General features: G+C 39.9%; 1 protein-coding gene across 1 annotated transcript in view; it reads right to left on the reverse strand.

Annotated features, from left to right (window-relative positions):
* Window positions 1-19,038, reverse strand: part of LOC127416019 (mediator of RNA polymerase II transcription subunit 23-like) — a 119,309-nt gene that overhangs the window by 39,583 nt on the left and 60,688 nt on the right. The window contains exons 12-13 of the mRNA XM_051655090.1: window positions 17,580-17,725; window positions 16,819-17,064 (exon numbers count right to left, since the gene is read on the reverse strand). Of these exons, the coding sequence (XP_051511050.1) occupies window positions 16,819-17,064; window positions 17,580-17,725 (392 nt within the window). The remainder of the gene's footprint in view (window positions 1-16,818; window positions 17,065-17,579; window positions 17,726-19,038) is intronic.

The raw sequence follows: 19,038 nt of genomic DNA on the forward strand, positions 1-19,038 counted from the left end.
TTTTGTGTGGAGTCCATTAGCCATCAGAGTTTGGTTTGTTCGGATGGTATGAAACTATGTCAAGCCGAATTGACTTTTGATTCTTAAAAGTCAATTCGGCTTGCCATTCTTTCATACTTTTTATCTGTAACTGCATTTTCACCATGTGAAATGGTGAAAAACTATGTGAGTGGCGCTCAGTGGTGCTGAAAAAGCTGCAGCGCCATCACTGGACACCGAATGGCGGCACCAGGTATGAATAAATTCGTAAAAAACAAGAATGTTTCGAATTTTAGGAAGCAGTATGTCATCTGCCTAAGAGACTAATACATTTTGGTAAATTTTGCTGCAGATGGAGGTTTTGAGAATACTTCAGTCTGACCCAGCAGCATTATTGAGGACTGTTCTGCTCATTCTTCTGAAGGATGCTTATCTGATCACAGCTCACTTCAGTTTTTGCTTTGCTGTGAGCGCCAGTAATAAACTAGTGGTCAACTGATATGGGTTTCTTCTTCAATGGCCAATGCCAACGCCAATATCAGGAATCACATGATGCAAGGGCTGCAAAATGTATCAAATTAAAATCGAACTGGGAGATAGGTCTGAATCGAAAGGTCTGAATTCACTTTCAAGTTCAGGACAGGTACAATGTGAATGCAAAGGGAACTGGCCTCTTTTTCACTTTTAGGTCAACTGAAAGAGGTTTGAGTTTGGTTCTTTTAAAGTGAACTCATGTGTGAACACCCCTGAACTTAAAGTGATGGTTTATCCAAAAATGAAAATTCTGTCATCATTTAATCACCCTCATGTTCGTCCAAATCCGTATGACTTCCTTTCTTGGACGTTAGGCAGAAAGACAGCCTCAGTCACCATTCACTTTCATAGTATGGAAAAAGATGCAATGAAAGTGAACGGTGACAGAGACTAAACTGCCTAATACTGCCATTTCCTTTACAACATGAGGGTGAGTAAATGATTACAATTTTCATGGTTTAGGTTAACTATTCTTTTAATCTGGTGTCAAAAAAGTATTGCTCATTAGTTTCACAGTTCAAAATGAAAATAAAAAATGTCCCATATTGTGGAGCTCGACAATGTCAACAATCACAAAAGCACTAATATTAGTCGTCAAAATCGCAAGAATGACTTAGACTTGTGCATCAAACAAATTCTTAATGTTTCCCATAAAGCAAATTGGGATGGGGATTTCTTGCATATAATGACACTAACTGTTATAGTTTGAAATGTCACATCAGCAACACATTTTAACAAAATATTCACAAGGATGGAACCTAAAAATAAAAATTCCACATCTAATATTAATTGCTAAATGCCGTTAAAAGTACTATGTTAAAAAAAAAAAAAAAACATTAGGTTTATGAGGGCTCTGCATATTTCATGTATGACTACCCCTTTAAATATTTTGCATTTATTACACATTTTGTTCCATGTGTATTGCTTAAATGCATAATTTGTACTAAAATGTATTTACATTGAGTTTACAACAATCTGTATAACAAGCACTTATGTGGTACTGTCGCTTTAAGAATAGCGGTAGTTCAGCGAGGGTCTCACAGACATGTCTCAATTCAGACAATTATTTATCTCATCTGTGCTACAGCTGAAGTCAGAAGTTTACATACACTTAGGCTGAAGTCATTAAAACAAATTTTTTTAACCACTCCACAGATTTCATATTAGCAAACTATAGTTTTGACAAGATGTTTAGGACGTCTACTTTGTGCACGACATGAGTAATTTTTCCAACAATTGTTAACAGACAAATTGTTTCACTTTTAATTGACTATATCACAATTCCGTGGGTCAGAAGTTTACATACACTAAGTTAACTGTGCCTTTAAGAAACTTCGAAAATTCCAGAAAATGATGTCAATCCTTTAGACAATTAGCTTCTGACAGGCTAATTGGAGTCAACTGGAGGTGTACCTGTTGATGTATTTTAAGGCCTACCTTCAAACTCAGTGCATCTTTGCTTGACATCATGGTAAAATCAAAAGAAATCAGCCAAGACCTCATAAAAAAATGTTGGACCTCTACAAGTCTGGTTCATCCTTGTGCGCAATTTCCAAATGCCTGAAGGTACCACGTTCATCTGTACAAACAAAAGTACACAAGTATAAACACCATGGGACCACGCAGTCATCATACCGCTCAGGAAGGAGATGCATTCTGTCTCCTAGTGATGAACATAGTTTGGTCGAAAAGTGCAAATCAAACCCAGAACAACAGTCTTATGAAGATGCTGGAGGAAACAGGTAAACAAGTATCTATATCCACAGTAAAACGAGTCCTATATCGATATAACCTGAAAGGCTGCTCAGCAAGGAAGAAGCCACTGCTCCAAAACCACCATAAAAAAGCCAGACTACAGTTTGCAAGTGCACATGGGGACAAAGATCTTACTTTTTGGAGAAATGTCCTCTGGTCTGATGAAACAAAAATGTAACTGTTTGGCCATAATGACCATCATTATGTTTGAAGGAAAAAGGGTGAGGCTTGCAAGCCGAAGAACACCATCCCATCCGTGAAGCATGGGGGTGGCAGCATCATGTTGTGGGGGTGCTTTGCTGCAGGAGGGACTGGTGCACTTCACAAAATAGATTGCATCATGAGGAAGGAAACTTATGTGGTGATATTGAAGCAACATCTCAAGACATCAGCCATGAAGTGAAAGCTCATTGCAAATGGGTCTTCCAAATGGACAGTGACCCCAAGCATACCTCTAAAGTTGTGGCAAAATGGCTTAAGGACAACAAAGTCAAGGTATTGGAGTAGCAATCACAAAGCTCTGACTTCAATCTGATGGAAAATTTGTGGGCAGAAATGAAAAAGCGTGTGAGCACCAGTTCTGTCTGGAGGAATGGGCCAAAATTCCAGCAACTTATTGTGAGAAGCTTGTGGAAGGCTACCCAAAACGTTTGACCCAAGTTAAACAATTTAAAGGCAATGCTACTAAATACTAATAAAGAGTATGTAAACTTCTGATCCACTGGGAATGTGATGAAAGAAATAAAAGCTGAAATAAATCATTCTCTCTACTATTATTCTAACATTTCACATTCTTAAAATAAAGTAGTGATCCTAACTGACCTGTCAGGGAATGTTTTCTACGAATTGTGAAAATCTGAGTCTAAATGTATTTGGCTAAGTTGTATGTAAACTTCTGACTTCAACTGTATGTGTTATATACACGAAGGGGTTTTGAATCCGAAATCACTCACATCCAAAGCAACAATAACATTGATCAATATATCATACAACTTGAGATCAAAAGACCACTCGACCAACACACTGTAAAAGGTTTCACTGTTATTTGTATTATATTTATGTGTGTACTCCATTTTTGTTGATTCAGCATTTAGTTTTGTTTTTTGTGTGTGGTTTTTTTCTTTTGGAAAACAAAAATGTAGCAAATGTACAGTGGGAATCACTGATGAAAATGCTTCTTCATGCCACAGTGAAGAATTTTAAACTCTTTTAAAAATTAATGCAAATATTTTCATTACAAATTGAGTAAAAGTGTAGAAGGTGTTTGTTTCCCCCATTAAGAACAATGTGCATTTATTTTGAATTGTAACATAATTAGATTTAAGTTTAGCATGTTATATGCAACCTGAAGTTAACTTGTCCCAGCTATCATCTGATTTTTTGCTCCAAACTGCCATTGAAGACATAGGGAGCCCCTTACCTAACCCTTTCCATAACCTTAACCATGAGTGGAAGTGACACCCCCTTTTTGAGTTGGCGCAACACCCTTTTGGAGTAACCCCGGCCTCTTTTGGAGATTCCGCCCCCATTTGGAGGTCTCTGGCCTGCAGTTATACCTATTTGGATTTTAGGGTTCCCCCAAAATCCCAATTTAACCCCTGGGTCGCATGGATATCGTCTTTGGACACGGAACAAGTCAGATCAAGCTTTTTCTCTCGTAATTAAGGCAGTCAAGATTATGATAATTAATTGTCATGCAAATGTATGTGTATGTGTGCTTCATAAACCTTAAGAATCATTTATTCATATTTAACTTGTAATCATATAATAAAAAAGGTATATAAAGCTTTAAAACGTAGAAAATATTACACACGGGTAGAATGACATGACAAATAATATATTTAAATATCAAAATATTTCCAATAACGTAAACATTTCTTTAGGATCAATCACGTGATGCTATTTCTATTTTTTCAGAACTATTGAATGAAGGGCCAAGTTTACCCCTATCTCTTCAGCTTATTGATGAGTTGAATACATTCACTAGCAATTGCTATAATCAAAATTTCAGACCAGTCTCTCTCCTCCCATTCATGGTGAAAACACTTGAAAGGTTAATTTTAAATCAGATCTCTGCCTATCTCTCACAGAACAAGCTGCTACATAACAATCAGTCAGGCTACAAAAGAGACCGCCCTGCTATCTGTCACAGATTCACTGAGACAGGTGAGAGCGGGATCTAGATCATCCGTCCTTATTCTACTGGACCTTCCTGCAGCCTTTGACACAGTCAACCATCAGATCCACCTGTCCACTCTTTCTACTCCGGGCATCACAGGAACTGTGCTTGGCTGGTTCAAATCCCATATCTCAGGTAGGTCTTTCAAGTTAGCCTGGAGAGGTGAGGTGTCCAAGTCACATCAGCTGCTTACTTGGGTACCTCAGGGCTCAGTGCTTGGCCCACTTTTCTATACACACAACATCACTAGGACCCATCATTCAGGCACATGGTTTCTCTTACCACTGCTACGCTGATGACACACAGCTCTACTTGTCTTTCAAGCATGATAACCCCACAGTATCGGCTCAAATCTCGGACTGTTTGGCAGATATCTCGGCCTGGATAAGGGATCACCACCTGCGACTTAACCTAATGAAAACTGAGCTCCTTGTCTTTCCAGCCAACCCTGAAGTTGAGCACAACATCACCGTTCAGCTGGGTTTATCCACAATAACACCTTCCAATACAGAAACATAGGGCTAAACCATCGACAACCAACTCAGTTTCACCGACCACATTTCAAAGACAGCATGATAATGTAGATTTACACTCTACAACATCAGGAAAATAAGACCTTTCCTTTCTGAACATGCCACACAACTCCTTGTTCAGTCATTTGTAGGGCTGAAATGATTAGTTGATGTTAACAACAATAAAAAATTGTTGACAACATTTTTCGCTGTCGAATAGTTGTTTGATCTCATTTAACGTAACATGAGATCACTTTAAACTCTAATGATGACGTGTGAGAGCAGCACTGCAGCTCACGCCTTGACTGAGGAGAGGAAGAATTACACAGATCACAGTCAAGATGAACTTTCACAGCTTCAGGTGACGTAGATCGCAAAGTATGAGGGAATTATAATGCAAAAATACAAAATAATTAAATACAGAAGCACTCTCGTTGTGGAATAAGTGGAGGCGGAGGTCTATTAAGGAAACACCCCAGCGTTACATCTTTAATGCAGTTATATTTAATGTGTTATAGCTTTATTAAAGTTCAAATAATACGGAAGCAGATCATGTAAATTACTACAAACTCTGAAACTGGCATTTCTCTGTGAGGTCAGCGCCTCTCAGAGTTGGGAGAGATTGAAACTACACCTGGCTGATGCACACTCTGTCGCGGGGACGCTCATCCCTCGAGCGCACACGCTTAATGCAGCTAGATTATAACATGATGACTAGCGACTTATCATAATATATGTGTCACTGTGCATTTCTTATAATTAGGAAAATTGGCAAAACGCAGCTTTATTAATAAGAGAGAGTTAAAGATGGATTGAAGTGAACAGAAAGGTGAGAGAGGGTAGTCTTCACCCCATTATACACTGCAACAAAACACGTTTTTGATTTGTTTTTGTTTTGGCTTGTTTTCCAATATAAATATCTAAAACTCCTTTAAAACAACATACATTTACTTTAGCAGCTATACTGCAGAAGAAAAAACTGTTATCTGAGAATGTTGAATATAATATTAAAAATACAAATATTTGAAAATATCTAAAAATCTTTAAAATAAAGATGCATTCACCTGAGATATTTAGACTTGCTTTTAGAGAATAGATCTTGAATAGAAGTATATTTTGTCTTTACTGCACTCGCAGAAGTATAATCAAGTGAAAAAATACACTTATATTTAAGATACATTCTCTTAAAGAAAGTCTAAATATCTGTTGCTTCTCAAGTAAATGTATCTTGTTTTAAGGATTTTTAGACAATTTTAAATGGGAAACAAGACAAAAACAGTGAATTTCTTTACTGAATTAAACTTAAAGGTTTTTTCCTTTAATTCAGTGAATGTCATTTAGAGGTATTTTTAAAAGATGATTTTGTCCTCTTTATTGTTAGTAAGCACGTTTAATACAACCTTTTAAGTCAGGGTACAAGCTGAGTAATCGGTTAAGTGCGAATGATTAATCGTTGCAATAATCGCAGAATAGTTGAATAATCGGTCTAATAATCGTTAGATTAATCGATTATCAAAATAATCATTAGTTGCAGCCCTAGTCATTTGTCATATCTAGACTGGACTACTGTAATGCTCTCAATGCCAGCCTTCCTGCATGTGAAATCAGGCCTCTGCAAATGATCCAGAATGCAGCAGAACATCTGGCCTTCAACGAACCAAAGAGAGCGCATGTTACACCACTCCTTGTCTCTCTACACTGGCTGCCAGTTGCTGCACGTGTCAAGTTCAAGGCTCTGATGCTGGCATACAAAACAGTCAGTGGATCTGCTCCAGCTTACCTAAAATCATTCCTGCAGAGCTACATTCCCACCAGAAGCCTGCTGAGGCTAATGAGTGGCATCTTGTTGTACCAACACAAAGAGGCACCAAATCACTTTCCACTGTACCTAGGTGGAACGACATTCCCAACTCCATCCATGAAGCAGATTCTCTTTTGTTCTTCAGAAAATGATTTGACCATACACTCATAATATTAACATTAATATATACAGTATATATATATATATATATATATATATATATATATATATATATACATATACACACACACACATACACACACAGCTCCGGAATCAAATATGGAGCTGTGTGTAAAATACGTTGACTCAAGATGGCGGCGAGTATGGCTGCTGCGTTGCGAGCTCCGACACAACATAGTAGTGTTTTGTTTGTTTTGTTCACAATTCTTATGTTTTTTGTCTTGGATGTTGTCTGCCTTATTGTCCACGACAGAAACACTTTTGGACATTGGTTCAGCAATTTCACACCGTAAACCGGACTTCACATGTCTCAATGCCGACCCGCTGTTTACAAACACGCAAGCGGAGCCCTTTGTCTGGGCAGCACGGCCACGGAAACGCAAAGGAAAAGGGGAAACAGGGCCGGTGTTATCATCAGAGTAAGACGTCGTGCAAATCGACCCCCGCTACCCAGTATTCTACTGGCAAATGTTCAGTCTCTGGATAACAAGCTCTGCGAGCTGAAAGCGTGGATCTCTTTCCAACGAGAGACGAGGGACTGCTGCATTATCTGCCTAACAGAAAATTGGATGTCTGCGGAGATTCCAGACTCAGCCATTGAACCCGCGGGGTTCTCTGTGCACCGAGCGGACAGAGCGAAAAACCTCTCAGGTAAAAGCATAGGTGGTGGTGTATGTTTTATGATCAACAAATCCTGGTGTGATCAGAGGAACGTACATTCTATTAAGTCTTTCTGCTCTCCTGATCTGGAATTTCTTATGCTTCTGTGTCGACCATTCTGGCTACCGAGGGAATTCACAGCGGTCATTATCACAGCTGTGTACATCCCGCCACAAGCCGACACAGACCGGGCACTCAAGGAACTGTATGGGATTATAAGCAAGCAGGAAACCGCGCACCCTAAGGCTGCGTTCTTTGTGACCGGGGACTTTAATAAAGCCAGTTTAAAATCAGTCGCACCAAAATATCACCAGCACATTAGTTTCAACACACGAGGGGACCGGGTTTTGGACCATTGCTACTCTCCCTTCCGGGATGGCTACAAATCCCTCCCCCGCCCACCATTTGGCAAATCGGATCACTCTTCCATTCTGCTTCTGCCCGCTTACAGGCAGAAATTGAAACAGGAAGCACCCACCCTCAGAACGATCCAGTGCTGGTCGGACCAATCAGACTCTATGCTACAAGACTGTTTTGATCACACAGGCTGGGAGATGTTCCGGTCTGCCTCTGATGACGACATCGAGCTTTACGCTGATAGCGTAATGTGTTTCATCAGAAAGTGCGTAGAGGATGTGGTTCCGACCAGAACAATACGGATCTATCCGAATCAGAAACCTTGGATTAATAGCGATGTTCGCGCGGCACTTAATGTGCGGACCTCCACTTTTAATTCCGGGAATGCAGAGGAGCATAAACAAGCCAGTTATGCCCTACGAAAAACTATCAGAACCGCAAAACACCGGTACAGGAACAAGACTGAAGGACAGTTTAACACCACCAACTCTAGAAGCATGTGGCAGGGAATTAACATCATCACGGACTTTAAAGGGAATAAAAACTCTGCCATGAACACCGCTGCTTCTCTCCCGGATGAGCTAAATACTTTTTATGCTCGTTTTGAGGGAAATAACACCGCCCTCACAGAGAGAGCTCTCGCGGCTGAAGCTACAGAGGTTAGTTCACTCTCCGTCTCTGTAGCGGATGTAACCCGATCCTTCAGACAGGTGAATATCCGCAAAGCCGCGGGCCCAGACGGCATTCCGGGCCGTGTCATCAGAGCATGCGCGAACCAGCTGGCTGGTGTTTTTACTGACATTTTCAACCTTTCCCTCTCTTTGTCTGTAGTCCCCACATGCTTTAAAACATCCACCATTGTGCCTGTTCCAAAACAATCAAAAATAACTTGCTTAAATGACTGGCGTCCTGTTGCTCTGACCCCCATCATCAGCAAATGCTTTGAGAGACTAATCAGAGATTACATCTGCTCTGTATTGCCTCTCTCTCTTGACCTGCTGCAGTTTGCTTACCGCAACAACCGCTCCACTGATGATGCCATTGCATCTACAATACACACTGCTCTCTTATTCACACACTTATGTGAGAATGCTGTTTGTAGACTACAGCTCAGCATTCAACACCATAGTGCCCTCCAAGCTTGATGAGAAACTTCGGGCTCTGGGCTTAAACAGTTCGCTGTGCAGCTGGATCCTGTACTTCCTGTCAAGCAGACGCCAGGTGGTTAGAATAGGCAGCAACATCTCATCACTAACCCTCAACACTGGAGCCCCACAGGGCTGTGTTCTCAGCCCACTCTTGTATTCCCTGTACACACATGACTGTGTGGCAACACATAGCTCCAGTGCCATCATTAAGTTTGCTGATGACACGACGGTGGTAGGTCTGATCACTGACAATGATGAAACAGCCTACAGAGAGGAGGTGCACACTCTGACACACTGGTGTCAGGAGCACAACCTCTCCCTCAACGTCAGTAAGACAAAGGAGCTTGTGGTGGACTTCAGAAGAAAAGACAGAGAACACAGTCCCATCACCATCAATGGAGCACCAGTGGAGAGAGTCAGCAGCTTCAAGTTCCTGGGTGTCCACATCACTGAGGAACTCACATGATCCATCCACACTGAAGTCGTTGTGAAGAAGGCTCATCAGTGCCTCTTCTTCCTGAGATGGCTGAGGAAGTTTGGAATGAACCGCCACATCCTCACACGGTTCTACACCTGCACTGTAGAGAGCATCCTGACTGGCTGCATCTCCGCCTGGTACGGCAATAGCACCGCCCACAACCGCAAAGCACTGCAAAGGGTGGTGCAAACTCCCAGACACATCATTGGAGGTGAGCTTCCCTCCCTCCAGGAAATATATACCAGGTGGTGTGTGAAAAAAGCTCGGAGGATCATCAGAGACTCCAGCCACCCGAGCCATGGGCTGTTCTCACTGCTACCATCAGGTAGGTGGTATCGCAGCATCAGGACCCGCACCAGCCGACTCCATGATAGCTTCTTCCCCCAAGCAATCAGACTTCTGAACTCTTGATCTCCCACGATCAAAATACATCAGCACTGCACTTTATTACCCTTACTCTTATATCTCACACCGGACTATTATAAATTATATTATTATTATTATATTATGTTCTCTCTTAACAACTGACTATCAACCGACAGCTGAAAGTCAATACAGTACAATACTGTACAATCTATATATACTATAGATACTTTTTTATATATTTTTATTTTTTATTTTTATTGAATAATGTGTATCTATATAGTGCGTATTGTATACTGTACAGTGTATGTTATTATTTGTATATTGTTGTGTGTAATTATGTGTATATCAGATGTTTAAATTGTGTTGTGTTAATCTGATGTTATTGTAAATTGGTATATGTCTCATCACTGTCACGACTGCTATGTTGATCGGAACTGCACCCAAGAATTTCACACACCATTGCTCTTGTGTATATGGCTGTGTGACAAAGTGATTTGATTTGAAATAAGAGACCACTGCAAAATTATCAGTTTTACTATTTACAGGTATGTGTTTGAGTACAATTTTTGTTTTATTCTATAAATTACTGACAACATTTGTCCCAAATTCCAAATAAATTTTTATCAATGGCCATTAGTCATGATCCATATAATTTTAAAGTCTGAACATTCAGCGTCATCTGTGTCCATTGATTACTTTAATATATTCTGCGGTAATGAAAATGTACAGTGCATCCGGAAAGTATTCACAGCGCTTCACTTTTTCCACATTTTGTTATGTTACAGCCTTATTCCAAAATGGATTAAATTCATTATTTTCCTCAAAATTCTACAAACAATACCCCATAATGACAACGTGAAAGAAGTTTGTTTGAAATCTTTGCAAATTTATACAAATAAAAAATAAAAAAACGAAAAAAAAAATCACACGTACATAAGTATTCACAGCCTTTGCTCAATACTTTGTTGAAGCACCTTTGGCACCAATTACAGCCTCAAGTCTTTTTGAGTATGATGCTACAAGCTTGGCACACCTATTTTTGGGCAGTTTCTCCCATTCTTCTTTGCAGGACCTCTCAAGCTCCATCAGGTTGGATGGGGAGCGTCGGTGCACAGCCATTTTCAGATCTCTCCAGAGATGTTCAATCGGGTTCAAGTCTGGGCTCTGGCTGGGCCACTCAAGGACATTCACAGAGTTGTCCCATAGCCACTCCTTTGTTATCTTGGCTGTGTGCTTAGGGTCGTTGTCCTGTTGGAAGATGAACCTTCGCCCCAGTCTGAGGTCCAGAGCACTCTGGAGCAGGTTTTCATCAAGGATGTCTCTGTACATTGCTGCATTCATCTTTCCCTCGATCCTGACTAGTCTCCCAGTTCCTGCCGCTGAAAAACATCCACACAGCATGATGCTGCCACCACCATGCTTCACTGTAGGGATGGTATTGGCCAGGTGATGAGTGGTGCCTGGTTTCCTCCAGACATGTCGCTTGCCATTCAGGCCAAAGAGTTCAATCTTTGTTTCTCATGGTCTGAGAGTCCTTCAGGTGCCTTTTGGCAAACTCCAGGCGGGCTGTCATGTGCCTTTTACTGAGGAGTGGCTTCCGTCTGGCCACTCTACCATACAGGCCTGATTGGTGGAGTGCTGCAGAGATGGTTGTTCTTCTGAAAGGTTCTCCTCTCTCCACAGAGAAACGCTGGAGCTCTGTCAGAGTGACCATCGGGTTCTTGGTCACCTCCCTGACTAAGGCCCTTCTCCCCCGATCGCTCAGTTTGGCCGGGCGGCCAGCTCTAGGAAGAGTCCTGGTGGTTCCAAACTTCTTCCATTTACGGATGATGGAGGCCACTGTGCTCACTGGGACCTTCAATGCTGCAGACATTTTTCTGTACCCTTCCCCAGATCTGTGCCTCAGTACAATCCTGTCTCGGAGGTCTACAGACAATTCCTTGGACTTCATGGCTTGGTTTGTGCTCTGACATGCACTGTTAACTGTGGGACCTTATATAGACAGGTGTGTGCCTTTCCAAATCATGTCCAATCAACTGAATTTACCACAGGTGGACTCCAGTCAAGTTGTAGAAACATCTCAAGGATGATCAGTGGAAACAGGATGCACCTGAGCTCAATTTTGAGTGTCATGGCAAAGGCTGTGAATACTTATGTACGTGTGATTTTTTTCATTTTTTTATTTTTTATAAATTTGCAAAGATTTCAAACAAACTTCTTTCACATTGTCATTATGGGGTATTGTTTGTAGAATTTTGAGGAAAATAATGAATTTAATCTATTTTGGAATAAGGCTGTAACATAACAAAATGTGGAAAAAGTGAAGCGCTGTGAATACTTACCGGATGCACTGTATCCGTAAGTTTAAGAACGAGGCAGAAATGTCAGACGCCCTTAAACAGATCTGTGTCCCCCGCGGTCCGCCCTCACTGCTGGTGTAATTAGGGTGAGCTCGTGACTGGTGTCTAAAGTGGAACACACAGGCAGTGGGACGAGCCGCTCCATTCAGCAGACACAAGCGGCCTTTCTATGGCCAGCTGTGGCCCTCAGATTAAATTAGACAACACAAACACACACTTCAAATGATGCATCCGATACTAAAAGAAGTGATTCAAAGAGTTATAGATGAATGTTCCAGACACAGGCCACTTATTGTGCTTGTACAGGGTCATCTGAAATCAGATGACAGGAGAACAAAAATGCAAGGAATAACTACAATCCAACATGGGACCTGCAATAAAATTGCTGGAGAAAGCTGAATGCAAAAAAATATTAGGTAATATTTCAATAACCACTTGCAGGATCTACACACAGTAGGTGTCATTCAAAAGCTTAAAATCTGGACTTTGAGGCCAAGTGTTTTTACTTTGCTGTGTGAAGTTAAATGTAGTTTGAAACTTTGAAAACATCTTGAGTGTGGTTTGTTCTCTTTACAGCTGAAGTTTCGTTTCCTGCCCCCTGCTGAAAAAAGTTGGTACTTCATGCTTGAATTACTCAGATGGTAGGAATATTCCTTGTTACAGTCTGGGGACGTGATTAATTGCATACTTTTTTTAATGTGTTATTTTTTTAAATACTTAATTGCACTGAATTAATAAGTTAAATCGACACCCCCAGTAAAAAGTAAAGCGAGCAACACTTTCCATTTTTGGTGTCAGTACCTAGCTTCAGTATTAATTTCATGTTGATACTTACATTTACAAATAAACAATCAAATAATCAAATACAATCAAGTAGTACAATGTGAAAAGAGACCTGCGGAGGCAGAATCACACTCCAGTTCAGACCAAACAAATAAACCATATGCCCTAAATAAGTCAAAAAGACAGTGAAGGTATAGACAGCCCTTTCTTAAATGAACAGTTCACCCAACAATGACTGTCACGTGATTAAGGAATGGGGCTGTCAAGCTCCAAAATGACAAAACAGCCACAAAAAAGAAATAATTAAAAAAAAGTCCAAATGACTTATGCTCTATAATGCAAATCTTCTAAAGTCATACAATAGCTTTGTGTGAGGAGCAGACTTAAATTTAAGTCATTATTTACTGATAACCTATCCCATTCCAACCCTCTGCAGACACGCTGGAAAAAGAATCGCCATTGGCTAGTGAATTTTTGTTTTTTGACCACATGTAAGCGTAATGCAACTTAAAACTAAAGTAGATATTAAGAAAACCGAGAAGGGGGCATCATCAAATATACATACACACACATACATATCTATATAAATATATATTTATACATATGCAGTGGTGGCCAAACATATTGGCACCCTTGGTAAATATGAGCAAAAAAGGCTGTGAAAAATGTCTTTATTGTTTATCCTTTTGATCTATCATTCAAAATATTCAAAAATATATATCCTCTAATGGTTAACCAACAATTGCAAACACAACACAAGTTTTATGAAAAAACAAACAAATATTTGGATTTAAGATCATGAGAAACATTTCAGTCAAGTGTTTCAAAACTTTTGACCAGTGGTGTGTGTGTGTGTGTGTATATATATATATATATATATATATATATATATATATATATATACACACACACACACTGATACACACACACACACACACCAGTTAGTTCTGGTCCTCGAATCTGATTGGACGACAGACATTCCATGAGCACTGATGGTCTGACACTGTGTGTATCACTCCGCATGTGTTCGTGCCATTCTAAACTAAAGTGTAAGAGCAGTGCAGATGTGCTTAGAGCCATCTGTCACTTTACATGTATGTTTGTGACTTTATGTATTTTAGCCAGCAGGTGGAGGCAAAAGATAATTTTTGTATGTAATTTGTGCCAGTTAGGTGACGTGAAGTGAGTCAGTGTCACTCAGTGTTTATATTCAACAGCACTTCCGTGATTGCTTGTATTGTATTACTACTACACTACTAAAGCTAGGAAATAGTTTTAAATGGCTTTAAACTAACAACTTCAGCATTAAGCCTCATTACAGCTGAGAGACACAACAGACTGATTAATTACACAAACTCCAGGCGCTTAAATAACCCCCACTCGGACGGCTATTTTTCCACAGAGAAAACAGGATGCATTTCACCAATATGACATTATCTTCAGAAAGCTGACTAACAGAATACAGCATCATCAACAGGAGCACATACATCCATTCTCATCCGTCATGTAAGAAAGCAGTTCCATGCACAAATGCGTTTTTTGTGACCGTACTCAGTTTTTCCCCATTTTTTAAAGATTTACTTGTTCATTGAACTGTTGTATATAAGTAATATCACACTCGCAATCGTGCTATATGGCCCTAAATCAGCACTGCTGTGATTACCAACAGCACTCGTGCCTGCGGCCGAATCACAGCAGTGCTGATGTAGGGCCATATCACACTCTTGCTCATGTGATATTGCTTTATATATATATATATATAAAGTATTAAAAAAAACATGTACCGTATTTATTTATTTTGTTAGTAGCCATGTAATAAGCGGGATAATGTACAGTCAGCCGGTTGTTATCCGCTTCGTGTCGGGGTCCTGATCAACTGTCAGGGTTTACTTTGGGATTACAATCGGCTGACTGTACATTATCCCATACTAAATATCTCAGGATTGTCTGCTATCTCAAGGCATTTTCTTGTTTAATTAAGGCGGGTTGTAAAAATGTAAAATTTTATAATATGCTGTGTTCCAAAAACTAATGAATACTAAAAAAAATAATAATAATAAATTAATTCAAGGTCACTTTTTATAAGTGCAAAAGCCACATTCACACCAAAATCCAAAGGGCCATGTGTCGAACTCTATGCTGTATACAAATAAACAGCTTTTAGTCTTTGAGTGAAACAATATGCTTGTTGTATTATATTCATTCATTCATTAACGTTAATGACTGTCGACGGTGGACATCTCTGAAATAGCAATTTAAATGTGCATCTCTGCATTTGACAGCGGTCTAGAGTTTGTTAGCACAATAATGTTGCAAACTGGTTGCATAAAATATTTTGTAAAGGCAACATACTCTGAATAGGCTACTTTACAATGCTACTACTGTTATAAGGTTTTCATCTGTTTGTAAGCATGTTTAAATCTTGTTTGATTGCGCGACATCAATTATGTTATACATATCGCTTTGTGTTATACACGTCGCAGTGCCTTTCGAATGACACACCAGAAGAAGGAAAAAATACATACTCCGGAAAATACGCACTTTAATTTAATGCAAATATTTCCCCAGTGTGCTCTTTATGTTTATTTCTCAGCTGTTTTATTTTTGTTCTTATTCTAAAGGTTTTTGGTCCCATATTTCAGCTTCTTCATTTCTTGCATTTTATCACATTGTTAATGTTTATAGCACAATCACTATTTTCCATAATCATGAATCTGGTAATAAAGAGTTATGTAATATGTTACATTGCATTTGTATGTTGAGTACATATCATTTTCATAAGGCGAGATATCTCAAATTCAAAGCCAATCCTAAAATATTGCAATGGACTTCAATCTCCTCCAATGAGAAATCTGTGAGATCACCCTATGTAATTAAATTGGTTTTAGATCATTTGTATTTTTTAATTGTATGTATCTTACCTGTAAGTTTGTGTTTTGTTAGGTTTTATGGTTAAATGAAGAAATAACTTTCAACAGTGAAACAAAAAAGCGCTACATAAAAATGACTAACAGGTGTTCACATGTGTAAGAGCGCATGTGTTAATTTAAATCAAAAGACAGTATGTGTGGTCTCATGAGAACTACTTCTGGCCTGGAAATTTGAAGATTATCTCTTTAAACTTCAGAAAGTGTGCTGATAGGACAAATCAGCTCTTCACAAGAACAAAAGCATTCCCACATGATCTCTAAGTCAGATCCAACCATGCATAAACAAGCACACACATATACAGGCAGATTCAGGGTTCATCAGTAGCATTCATTTGTAGCATCCTTACATCGTACCCTAACTAGTGCAAACTGCAAGTGAAACTGCTGCACAATGTGACACAATCACAGCCAATCAGAATATATTTGATGTTATTTCTCCTCTAGAGGCCGCTGTTGTACTATAGAATCTACCAGCTCTGGCCACAGAGGAACACGGAGAAATAATAATAAAAAAAACTATCAGGAACTATCAGCGTTGATCTTTGCCGAAAACCGATTAAATGGTAAAACCGATATTTACCTCTCATTATGAGAAGCAGTATTTTGGACCAATTAGATTTCTCTTTGGTTGGGCCTATTAAGCACAATGGAGCAGAAATAGAAACCAAGTGATCGGCTAAATGTCCCGAAACTTGTCGCGACTGGTTAGCTTTTATCGCTTACTGCTGTATCGTGTCACGCCTGGTGTTAAACAATGTTATTTGTAGTGTATTTGTGAGTAAATATCTCCTCTAACCTCATTTTGGCGTGAACAGTAAGGGAGTCAAGTAGGTTCATTGGTAGGGGCGTGATGGATCCAGACGCCATGCAGTTGGTGCCAGGCAGAGTGATCCACATGGTGCCGTTACCATAGATGGTCTCCACCAGCACACCCATGGGCAGCGTGAAACACTCGGAGTTTGTGGAATATGCATTACACAGCAGAGCGATCTTGTAATCTGTCATTGGCAGACTCTTATTACGCAGACTCTGCTGAAGAAACCTGAACACACACAGAGAGAAAGAAAGAGTAAGTGAGATCTGATGGGACTCACGGGGGGTATTTACACTGGGGTCACTTCAAGCATTTTACTGACCATGAAAAGACCAAGTGTAAATGCTCTCCAAGATGCATTTGAGAAAGAAAGCAATCCAAACACTTGGGGAGGCGATTTGAGACCCATAAAGGACACGACCAAGTGTAAATGCATCTGTTTGTTCAGGCCACATACGTACAGCGTAAGTAAATTTAGGAGGATAAATATGACTGATAAATGTGGCACGTAACAGCTGTTGCCTTTCTTGTTGCAATGGTTTGCCATCTCATGTCCATAAACAAGAAACATGGATGTCAACAGTTGCCATTTTTTAAGTAACATTAGCAACATTTATCTTTTGGAAATAACGGTTGTGTAGTTTACAAGATTAAGCACTCAGAAGAGGAGTGACAACTGTACTGAGCTGCGGTTTGTGCTTGACCAATGAGCAGTTAGTTCAGTGTGTGTGTAAGTGTCTTACTCATGATGCAGCTTGAGCGAGTGTGGAATGGGGATCTGCAGTTTGGAGTTGTCGTTTTGAGCTTTGCGGTTCAGGTGGATCCAGATGCAGGTCATTGCGAAGGCATGAGTGGACTGGGGCTTGTTGATGTCTGGGACAGGAATACACTAAAAACACAACAAACAAACCCACACTTTATGATAGCGTCCTTTCACTATAATGCACTATTAAATAAGCATTTCACTTTAGAGAAGTTATAAGATAATATTCGGATGAAGCTGCAATATTTTTTTTTGTTATCATAATAAATCCTTAACCATTAGGCTACCACCAGTGGCAACATACTTATCGAATAATGCGCATTAAAAAGTCAGGTGACTGAATAATATTCTCATAACTGGACTAAACAGCAGTCAAATATCATTACATAGCATCTCAAATGTTGCTCTGGTTATTCTGAAATGCCAAAGCATGTCATTAAAATGATCGTCTACTATTGCCTCCCAGAACACCTTGACACGCTTTCACTCCAGACATAAGACATCTGCCTTCGTCTATGGAGAAAATGAATGGGATTTTTACTTCCAGAACCCAACTGTTGCGCTCGATTGTGTAAAGCCAGCCAATTTCGCAATGAAGTTTTCAGTTTTGAGAAAGCTCTTGCCCTTTTTGTGTGGATGTGCTATCTGAGGCCGAGACTATACGAGGCATTTAAAGCATCTGTTATACAAGAACGAACAACAGGGTTTGAAAGGACTCCATGTCATCAAGATCATCAATACAGTCAGATTCCAATGTGAAGGAAAGCAGAGAGTGGGCTTTTTTGAGGCTGAAATCTTTAATGTTCTCCTCAGGGCGAGTGTCTAATTGCCTTGAGCTTGTTACATCCTTTAGTTAAACTAGAAGGCTGATGAGCGGTCTCAGTACATCTGTCATTCACAGATGCTCCGGGTTAATGGCTCAATCAGACATCGGCTCTAATCACACATCATCCCAGCAGACAGAGCCAGTAGTTTGGCTTTCATCTCAGCTTTCCTGCTGTGGTATGCACATGGGCAACCATACAGATAACAACATGCATGCAAACATCAGTAATGACGGCAAATGCACAAATGACTATTTCGTTTGCATATGCTTCAAGGTAACATTTGTAATGCAAATAACAGACTGCTAGAAATAGATTTTTCTCAGGAGAAAGCTAATTGCAGCTTGTGATTTTCACAATTGCTTTCCAGTTGTGTGTGCAGTCTGCTCCTGTAGAGAGAAGTGTGCCGTTTAAAGCTGAGACTATTGGTGTATTCCAGGGAAAGTTTTCTCCCACTTTCTACTTGAAAATAACTCCTGGAGTGACGTTCGAAGACACTGAAAAGACATTAATTCTCTCATAATTTTTTTACCCTCATACAGTCACAAACGCATATGACTTTTACTTCTGCGGAACACAATCAAATGTTCACACAAGAACTGATGTGTACACAAT

This window comes from Myxocyprinus asiaticus, chromosome 25 (assembly GCF_019703515.2).
Source record: "Myxocyprinus asiaticus isolate MX2 ecotype Aquarium Trade chromosome 25, UBuf_Myxa_2, whole genome shotgun sequence".
In the NCBI taxonomy this organism is placed as follows: Eukaryota; Metazoa; Chordata; class Actinopteri; order Cypriniformes; family Catostomidae; genus Myxocyprinus; species Myxocyprinus asiaticus.